The 10,911-nt window shown below is 32.5% G+C and overlaps 2 protein-coding genes across 2 annotated transcripts in view; one reads left to right on the forward strand and one right to left on the reverse strand.

The window, feature by feature from the left end:
- The window catches only part of LOC21388080, a 32,968-nt gene extending 31,218 nt beyond the window's left edge, over positions 1-1,750 (forward strand). Inside the window, exons 5-6 of the mRNA XM_010094197.2 lie at positions 40-85; positions 1,433-1,750. Coding sequence (XP_010092499.1) covers positions 40-85; positions 1,433-1,575 — 189 coding nt within the window. The 3' untranslated portion in view covers positions 1,576-1,750. The remainder of the gene's footprint in view (positions 1-39; positions 86-1,432) is intronic.
- A 6,321-nt stretch (positions 1,751-8,071) lies between these two features.
- The window catches only part of LOC21388081 (zinc finger protein 8), a 4,139-nt gene continuing 1,299 nt past the window's right edge, over positions 8,072-10,911 (reverse strand). The window contains 1 exon segment of the mRNA XM_024163066.1: positions 8,072-8,078. Within this exon segment, the coding sequence (XP_024018834.1) occupies positions 8,072-8,078 (7 nt within the window).

Raw genomic sequence — 10,911 nt, forward strand, 5'->3', positions numbered from 1 at the left:
CTCTCTTTTTTTTTATTATTATTTTTTTAAATATGACAGCTTCCCCCGCTACTGATTTTCTCTGGTGCAAGTGCTGCTTTTGGAGGTATGACTTTGCTCTCTCTCGCTCAAACACACACATACAAACACTTCTATTCAAGCATCTGCCACACTTGTTGCAATGGACATTAAAACACACACAAAAAGTTATGTATACACATATTTTGCAATTTATGTATGTATGCATTAGATGCACATAGTGTCATCTGTCATGTTTTAACATACTAGTTAATCTTATCCGCCTATATAATTTGTACGCACGCTGGGTCACCTGACTTATTCCTGTATACTAGTTGCGAGTGATTACATGTAGAATTTGTTCTCCCTTCATACTTGTGGATTGCAATGCTTTCCTTTGGAGAGCATGCCATATGTATTTCTTAGGAAGGAGGGAAGGGGTGGATATCTGAGTTGTTTTGGAAAGCATCACTCGGTCAGGCCCGTACAGGTTCTTACCAGTAGTTATTTATATCCAAAGACAAAATCAGCAGAATTGAGTTTGCTATCATTTTTGGGTCTATGGAAAGACTGATTCTATAGGTTCTCTGTCATGTTATTTGTACGAAATCGACATTTTTATCGGCTCTATCAGTGTTCTATCAACACTGACGAAGGGGACAGACAAAAGATGAGAAATAGAGTTGATACCTGTGGATCAACCTCTAAGAAGTTTCTCTAAAGGGGCTCTCGGCTCTGTTATAAATCTCAGATAATGATCGGCTTCCTTTTATGATCTAACTCAAGGGTTTTGTACACCCCCAAATCAAACAACGCAGCGTTTAACCAAGCACAGAACAGAACCAACAAAACGACTTGCGTTTCGGAACTCGACTAAACAAAGAAATGACAAGCAAACAAAATAAAGCCAAGAAAATAAATGAACTGCTGCCATTATTCAAAACGACTTTGAACTGAAAGAAACGATTCAACTTCTGCATTCATACTCAACTCTGTAATTGTTCATTCACTCTTGGTACTCCGATGCATCACTAGTTCACTACTACAAATTGCACACAAGTCTTCTTACTTATGTGGTTTAAACCCAGATTTACCTAGGTTGGTTACTTAAACTTTCTGGGACTCTTCTATCAAATAAGAGTTCGGGTTAAAAAGTTTTTTTTTTCTTTTTGGGTTTTTTTTTTTTGTTTTTTTGTTTTTTTTGTTTTTTGTTTTTTGGCACATTGTAAGTTCATCTGTTTATTTTGCCATCAGTTATTTGACTAAAAGTATTTATTTGGCTTTCATTGTTGAAGCTTTGGCTGGTCGGATACTATGCAAGTATTTGCATTTGGATAAGTGTTTATGTCATAGTTCCACCGGCTGTTTACATTTGGGTTATAAACTTTTAAGGTTTGTTCCACTCACTAATACAGCCTACTGTGTTTACTTTTAGGTTATGCACTTCCGAGGTTTGCACAGCTTACTGTCACATCCTACTATGCGGCTTCAAGTGCCTCAAATTATGCGATATCACTTCTCACTCGAAAGATTGAAGAGGCTCATACTTCCCGCACTCAGCAGAAAAGGCTCAGATAATTTCTTGCTGCTGGATATAAATTACAGGATATACCCTATATCTTCCAGTTTTGTAAGTAGTGTAACATTTGACATATCTCATTGTGTAGACATATGAGAATGTAGGGAGTTTAAACAAGTCTCCATTTTTGTATTTGGAACATATTTTTTGAATAACATATTTTGTTAATGAATAAATTTTGTTATGATTTATTTGTCTTTGGATTCTTTCGACCAGCTAAATTTTCCAGTATTATTTTTTCGAGATCTTATTAAATTAGAAAAATCTTGTATCATTGTTTCGTGTAGTGAACGGTATCAGTTTCTTGATAATCGTATGCCAGACATCTCATAAAGAATTTGTATGTTTTCATAATCATTGAACGTGGGCAAATTCTACTGCACCTTTTAGTGGATGGTATCGCCACTACTGTTCTTGATAGCGACACAATTTACTGAACTAGAGAAATGAAGTGGACAATGCATGAAGATGCCAGAAAATTGTATACCACCTTGTTCAAGGGATTATGTAGCGGCTAAACATGCCAAAATAACCATCATTTCTTTTGTTTGTGCTCATGTTAGTGATGAGGAACTAGGACATCCTCAACCTGTGGTAGTCAGGCAGACTTGAAAAGCTCCCAAAGGAACTTAATTTCTGCGTCCGTCGTTTTCCATTTTCTCAGGTACAATGTAGAAAATGCTTAAAGTTTCTTCCACTCTGGTACCCACCACCAAATATGTCCAAACATTGGTTAAATCTTGTTTGATTAGAGGATAAACATGCCAAAATAACCATCATTTCTTTTGTTTGTGCTCATGTTAGTGATGAGGAACTAGGACATCCTCAACCTGTGGTAGTCAGGCAGACTTGAAAAGCTCCCAAAGGAACTTAATTTCTGCGTCCGTCGTTTTCCATTTTCTCAGGTACAATGTAGAAAATGCTTAAAGTTTCTTCCACTCCGGTACCCACCACCAAATATGTCCAAACATTGGTTAAATCTTGTTTGATTCTGTGTATGCTTATGTTGGAGTAATTGCCTGCCACACTACTCAAGAACTCTTCCAACATTCATCAAAAGTTCGCAGTGAGGTTTCATGATGAATCCATGCTCTGCATTTACTTTGGTAGGCCCTGCGGTTCGGCTAAAGTTGCCGTGTCATCTGTAGTGTGCCTTGGTACTTTTGCCATCATTTGTCATTTCTTCTGGTCCTTGCATACACTAACTTACAACCTAGAGCACTAGAAAACGAACTTAGAAACTGTGGTTTCACTTATGTAACAACATGAGACATCCAAATGAGCGGAAAATTTTTTTTTGTTCCTTTAATAATAGAGATTTTAGTTAGTGGCTAGTTAATACACAACTAACACAAACATTTGTATGAGAATCGCTTTTAAAATAATAAGAATTATACAAGAAAAAAAAATTAAGGTTTTGTACACTTCGCGGGTTTGAACCTATATGTGGGTTTTCTGTGGTTCGAATTTCAAACTAGTGTTTGGTAGTGTAAGGTCTAAATAAATAATAAAGTTTGAGCTAGTGTTTGGTTACATTGATAGAACTATAGGTTTTTTAAAAAATGTGAGTGAAAATGAGTAACAATATTTGGGTTAGAACTCAAAGAACTTTGGGATTGGGGCGGGGGAGGATAAATTCTATAAAACCTTCAATTTTATATTGAAATGGACCCAAAACCTAAATCAAGGTTCAAAAAAACTATGCAACCAAATAGGGGTTTGAATTGATTTTTGAGTTCAAACCCATCACAACTCTCCAACCAAACAGACTATAAATAGAGACTCATTTGAAAAGCTATATTTTAATGGGAACATGCGAGTAAAAAATCGATTTTAAAAAAGTTCATCAAAAAAGGATTACACCATAGAGAATCGTTTGAAAAAATGAAAATAAAAAAAAATAAAAAAAACTAGAAAGCATGGACACGTATAAAAGAAATTATGTTAATAGGAATAAAATAAGAAAAAAAATGCATTTCAAAATAAACCCAACAGAAACAAATTAGAGAGAATGTATTTATTTAAAAATAGTAGTTGAAAAGATGACATGAGAAAAACATTGAAAAAACGACACATTTCAGGGAAAAAAATTGTGGTAGTGGGCCAATTAAAAAAACTAAACAACATAATTTAATAAGAACGAGTGAAAAAAAAATAAACATTAAAAATGAAATTGTAAAAAAACCGGGACAAAAAAAAAAAAAAAAAAAAAAAAAAAAAATATCTTGGGAGGGCAACATAACAAACAACAAAAACGCAAGAAGAAAAAAAATAGTTAAAAGCCCAAAGAAATAAGGACGAAACGTTTCATCTCAAACGAAACGAGACGAAATTAGAGTGGCGTTCGCAACTTTTATAATACTTCTAATAGATACTATGATTGCGACCGAAATCATAATTATGGTTCAAACTTTTATTTGTTTAAAAAAGTAAAAAATGGTTCTTAAAAATTAGTGTTTAGTTTAGATAGTTCTGGTTCAAGGTTTGAATCCTGATGTTATGTTTTAAACTAAAATCATCTCAAAAAATAAAACCACATCTCCCTTGATTTTAAATGGTTCAAACTTCTGGTTTTGATTTCGGTTTCAGAACTATAGTTTGGACCCCAAATTTAAATTATAAATCATAATTTTAATTCTAAAACTAAAACCACTCTGATTTAAACCCTAATACCAAACGCAACCTATAAAAACTCAAACCACTTGATTGTGGGTGATGGCGATGTATACATAGTCATAGATTAGTGATGTGGTGCGAGTGGATTGTGTATGAGAGCAAGTGTCCTTTTGATGTATCTAATTCACATGTGTACTAATAAATAAGTGGCGGGTTAGAGAGAGAGAGCCAGCCAAACAGAACCTACGGATCCGACCACATGGTCTACAACTTTGTTTGGCATTTATTGCAAAATGCTTATAAGTTTGTTCAAGCAGGTCCCCACCAACCAATACTGTATATTGGTCAGATAAGCAACACTCAAATATATCATCTTAAAAAAAAAAAAATGTTCTCATTTTTAGAGAGCAAAGTAATGATTTGTATAATGAGGTTAAACAAGCAAAACATAACATCACGCCATATTCTCACTATCACGCGACGACACCAAATTCATTGGTCTCATATTTATTATATTGAAAGAAATTGGGTATTTTGCATATTTACCATCTGAATTCTGAATTTTTAGGGTTATGACAATTTATTCTCTAAATTTTTAATTTTAACAATTTTACCATTGAATTTGCATATCTTTTTCAACGTGCCAAAATTAAAATGTCAGAGGGAAAGTTGTTAAACACGGTTTTAACCATTACATTAGAATCATATAAAATCAAGCAAAAGAAGAATGATGGTTTGCCAAACTTGGTGAGAATTTGATAGCTCAACCTACCATAAAATTCTCCTTTTATCTCACAATGAAAAAATAAAATATGAATTGCCACATTCTGATTAATTTGTTTATATGTTATAATAACAGAGATGGTTTTGCGACATCTGATTTTGTTTGTGTATCCCACCCATTGAGTTAATTAACGATGGTGTGTGCTTTAGTTTATAGCTAGATTTATTTTTAGATCGTATAACTTGTGTTCCCAGTATTCGATTTGTTTCTAGACCATATCATTTGTGTTCCCAATATTTAGGTTTAGTCTCGATCAACTGATTTATTCATTGACTGTAGTGATTTTTTCTAACGAGTTTTGGTCTCACTTGATTTTATGTGTGCCGTGTAGGTCTTTTTCCATTGAATCTTGACACTTTTATTCGCCTTTGCGATTTATCCATCTTCACTGATGAATTTAGTCAATATTGGGGATTGAATTTTCCATTATAATTGGTGGTCACTTGTGATTATTTCTAAATATCTAAATTAATTTATGAAATGAATTTTTCCTTTAAAAAAATGAAGTAAAATCTTGCCACACAAGCGGTTGCGGTGATGAACAACATTATTGAGATTAGGACAGAAGAGGGTTAAAAAAGCAAGCAAAAAGCAATAATAATCAAATGTAGAGCTGAGGGATAGAGTTAGGAGGAGGAGGAGGAGGAGGAGGCTATTACTGTATAAACTGTCAACCTCGTTTGCAAACTTTATAGAGGTGTGGGCCGATGTTTCTTAAATTCCGCTGCCTCCTCTATCTCTTTTCTCTGTCACTTTGGATGAAAGCAGAAAGCCCAAAGTGGTTTTTGTGTGTTTGTGTTTGTGTGGTCCTAAAATTATTATTATTATTATTATTATTATTATTATTATTATTATTATTATTATGTTTATTATTATTATTATTATGTGTTTTACTCTTCATGTTGTCTTTATTGTGCACTTTTATCATCTTGGGCCTCACATGCCTTACTCTCTACGGCCCATTCAGTTCGTAAATTCAAATTAAGATGTGATTTGATGTAAAAGTTTTTCACTATAGTAGAAAAGTTAGATGTGACTTTTTATGAGAGCTTTTAACTGTAACAAAATTAGAATTGAAAACTCAAATTAGTGAAATGAAGAATGCCTTAGATTTATGCATTTACTTGTGGACCCCCTTTCTAGTTGGCTGACGTTAACTCTTTCTTTATGTTTCTTCTTCTTCTTTTTCCCTCTTTTTTACTTTCACCTTATCTATGTTCTTTTTCCCCCCAAGATCAAGAAAACCTTAATAAACCTATATATGTCTATATATATGTAAACTTTTGCTCATTTAAGAGTATATAGCATGAAGAACTAGTACAATGAAAATGGTCTAGATTTCACAAGAAATTCCCCAAGATAAGGGGAAAGAAACATGCACATAGTATGTGTGTGTGTGTATATATATATATATACGTCTATTAAAAAGGGTAGTTTTAAAGTGTTCTAAATTACTGGGGGTGGAATTTTTGTTACTGAGTAGAAGTATGGAAGCAAGTACAGACCAATGTACATTTAATATATGTGTAATGGGCAATTGGATAAAATTATCAAAAGAAAAAAAAAAAGGGGGGGGGGGGGGGGCTACTGAAAAATGATATGCTTTATAAAAGAGAAACTTCATTAATTTCGAATTCGTATTATTGCCCTTTTTATGCTTGCAACCACACACAATCAACTAAATATATGCTGCCCCAGGAGGTTATTTTTTCATTAGTTGGGGACTCTTATTTTCAATCATATAATATGTTTATATAATTTAGAGCAAACCTACATTATCCATATGCAAATATTTTCTAACTGCTCAAGGAAAAGCTGGCTAATTTGACAGTGAAATAAAACCTTTTTCTTTTGATATTTTTAGGCATTTTTGGGAACAATTACATCAAAATTATGGGGAAAATCGAAAATGGCTGGATTACATTGGTCTATCGAATTTTTCTAATATTGATTACCATCGTCATAACAAATGAACTTTTTTTTTCTTGGAAAGGGATCATCAGATGCGCAAGTTTATCACAAATATGGTTATTCGTAACTTTTATCTAGCTAGTAATTAAGGCATAATATTTGTTTATGAACAAATAATCTCTCTCATTTGAATGCAAATCGGAAAACTTCTTGGAATGCAAATTGTGTGATTTTATTTAAGTATCATCTAAAAATGCATCCTTAATTTCGAGTTGCGTAGAATAGTGACGATATATCAGTTTGAATAATTAGAGGTTTGAGCGCTCTTAGCGCTCTTTTTGTGTGTTTTTTCAATTGAGGCTAGCTTAGTTAGTGTTTCATGATGTTTGAATCGTTTTTAATGTATTGGACTCATATGGGTTTAAGTCCAAGGATAACAAAATTTCTTTAAAAAAAAAAAAAATCAATTAGAGAACTGATTGAAATTTTCGCAGATTTATTGAATAAAACATGTTACCGGCCCTTTAATTGAAATTATTGATTATGATGATCAAAAGTAAAGTAATACTGAAACATAATTTTGATTGACCTAGATGACCAAAATAAAAGCTAGAAGACTAATAGACGTTTGTTTTTGTAATTTTTTTTTTTTTTTTTTGCTTGAAAGTTTATTTTTTTAATTTGAATATCTGTAATGTTTGAAAGATGTTTCGAGAAAGCTCAAATCCCAAGACCTAAGTGAACAACAAAAATTTGCATATCTTGGAGTACTTCTGTAGTTTATTAAAGGATTCATTAAGAGACCTCCATTATCATATAAAGACTGATCTGACCAGCAATTTGTGTGCAGCCCCACAAGGAAAAAATAAATAGTACAGATTGATCAAAGAAGTTGCTAGAGTGATCCATCAATTCTTACCATAGATGAATAATTGCTGAAAGGGAAAAGTAATCTTTTACTGATTTATCTCTATAAGAGATCGGGATAATAATCTGTAAATTTTCTACTTATTTCACTCTCATTTACTATCTTTTAACTTAAATGATGAGAAAAAACAATTAATTAGTATTACAAAGAGGAAAAAAACCTAACTAAGCTGCCACTCAATTTCTTTCTTATCCGGCACTAAATCTCCTAGATTTGTTAAAATAAAGAATAAAAACAAAACAAAACGAGTTCACAATTACTGCCTGAAGATTACGAGCAAAAAGCCATAAGAGAAAAACAACTCTCAAAGAAAAAATAAATAAAAATAACCCTCTTGAATATTAAAAAAAACAAAAACATCTAACTTGCTTCGATCTCTCGCTTTTTTCCTCTCTCTCTCTCTCTCTTTCTCTTTCTCTCTCTCCATAAACCACACAAAAGCAATATGGTACAAAACGACGGAGAAATAAAGATGGCAGTGGCAGTCTAACAACCATGTTCATATGTTCCTTCAAGTCTCTTTAGAGAGGCAAAAGGAGGAGGACACATCCTTTTCCGAGGGGTGGTTTTTATTATAATTTTTAAGCGTTGAAAAAGCTTTGGTACTAGTTCATATGATGAAAAATGTGTTAATAAACCGACATTGGACAAGTGACCCATTTATGTACCTATTGCTTTCCTGACTCTTAATTTAGACCCTTATCAACTTAGTAATCTGTACTTCTAGTTGTCACTTTATCCATTATCTTTGAACGTGTATTATAGGAAAAGATAAATATTGGCACCACTTGTTTTATATCTCTTTGTCACTCTCTACATTTACTGTTTAAACGTAGACTCAATTATCTTATTTTCTATTTAAATAATGAAATATATATCATGTTAGTAAAATTAACATGTCACAGTGAATGTAAATAATGACAAAGAGAGTAACGGAAAGAGTTATGTTAGCATTTCTAAAATCTAGAGGCAAATGTTGGTAGCACATTAGAGGAGCATAAAATTTTTTGTCCAACTTAAACATTAATATATTATTTCTACTATTTTTATTATATTTGTGTCAATCTAGAAAGGACAGAATTCTAAGAGAACAATATAGAAATAGTAAAAAAATAAATTAAGGGCGGCATATGTCTTAATTTTCTATAATAATCCGTATTCGACCCGAGTTCTCAATCTCTCACTACCCCAGATTTGTTCAACTACTTGTTGTAAATTAATTAATTTTACTTTAACAGAAGATCTAGTTCTTTTCAATCAATTAACAAGGTACTAATTTGCTAGTGCTTGTTAATTGTGTATCATTCTTATTTTGTGTTAATGTTGTAAATATAACCAAAAGTCATGAAATGATAAAGATTAATGAAGATCTTTCAAGATGAATCCTTACCAAGTGAAAAAAAAAAAAAAACACAAACAACAAAATCATATTACGAAATCGGACGGAGTATAATATTGTAATGTACTTTGAAAACAAAATCAGGCCTAACAAACGGACAAAAAATAAAAATAAAAATATGGAAATTTAGTGACCTTTAATTAAGTGATAGAGGATACTAAAAGAGAGTTGTGGTGATCTAATAAAAGAGAGGACAAAGAATTTAAGACAATCTTTTAATCAAGTTAGATGCAATCTTGCAGACATGATTGAAAATTTTGGTGGAAATTCTCATGCAGATAAATTGCTCTAAAACTTAATGAGAATAAGAGAGGTCGAAGTTTAGCAAGTTATCATTCCTGTTAAATTATACGTGGATTTGTTTTTTAATAAACTGTGAGACTTGATATCAACGATAATTAACACATTTCAACTATGTTGACCCCGTGACAAATCTCATCTTAAATTGGGACCCTTACTTATTTTTATTGAATAAAAAGAAAAGTAGAAGAAATGGTAAAGGTATAAGAGAAACTATAGAAAACAACTTAAAGACAAAAATGCCATATAATTAATATATAATCATTTTCTTTCTGCACTTTTAGCAGATAACAGAGACAATATTATATATCAACCTTATCAATATGTCTAATCTTTTTTCTTTTCATATTCTCTATATTCACCTCTCTCATCAACCCACCTGTCTACGCAACAAGTCTATATATGCATATATATATATATATATATGCACACGTATGTACCTATAGACAAAAGTTCATGCGAGCCCTAATCTAAACTGATACCATAAATTATTCCTTACACGTGTTGAAGACTAGACTCCGAATGAAATTTAGAAAATCAGATCATGCTTAAATATTATTTATACAATATTGGTGTAATGGTGTTACCAAGATTTAATTTGCTTAAATATTAGCAACTCATAAATTAATTATATGAGGAAATATTCAAAATTACAGATAAACTTGACTTTATGGATAACACGATTTTCTTGCTTCCGAGAGTAAATATATCAAGTAATTTTTCTTTACTTTCGAAAACAAAGAAAAGTGTCTTCATACAATCAAGTAGAGAGAGGGACTAAATCAACATGTATATAAATAAATATATATTATATAATTTATATACCACGTTGGATTTACATTAATCAAGATACATAAAATATCTTCATTTACACATACGAACTCAGGCTGAAGTTGAAGAATTAAAAGTTAATTAATTAATCTTATATATAATGGTGTCATTAATTAGAATTAATGCCTCATCTTGCATAATTAGCCAAAGATTTATGTTCCGCCCTGCAGCTAGCTCTACCTAGCTAGCAAGAAATTTATGAGAAACATCAAATTTTCTCTTTTCCTACAAAAGTTAAATTTAATTTAATTGATTAATTAACCTTAATATTGATATCAAATATATATACTATTACAGATGAAGATCCAAACTCACATGCTCTTGAGCACTGGCTGATTTAGGGTCATGATAAACATACCCTCTCTGAGAGCCACCGGGCCCACCAACCGGAGACGCTTTCATTTCCTCACCGGCGAGCAATGGCAGTACCGGGCCGTGCATGGAAGTACGGCCGATCGTACTAGGGCTACTTTGGACCGCCGCCGGAAACCGCCACAACGCCAACGGGCTGCCGTTTATCGGCGGGGGGGGGGGGGGGGGGGGGCCCACATAGCGGGGGGGGGAAA

This window comes from Morus notabilis, unplaced genomic scaffold, assembly GCF_000414095.1.
Source record: "Morus notabilis unplaced genomic scaffold, ASM41409v2 Scaffold1234, whole genome shotgun sequence".
In the NCBI taxonomy this organism is placed as follows: Eukaryota; Viridiplantae; Streptophyta; class Magnoliopsida; order Rosales; family Moraceae; genus Morus; species Morus notabilis.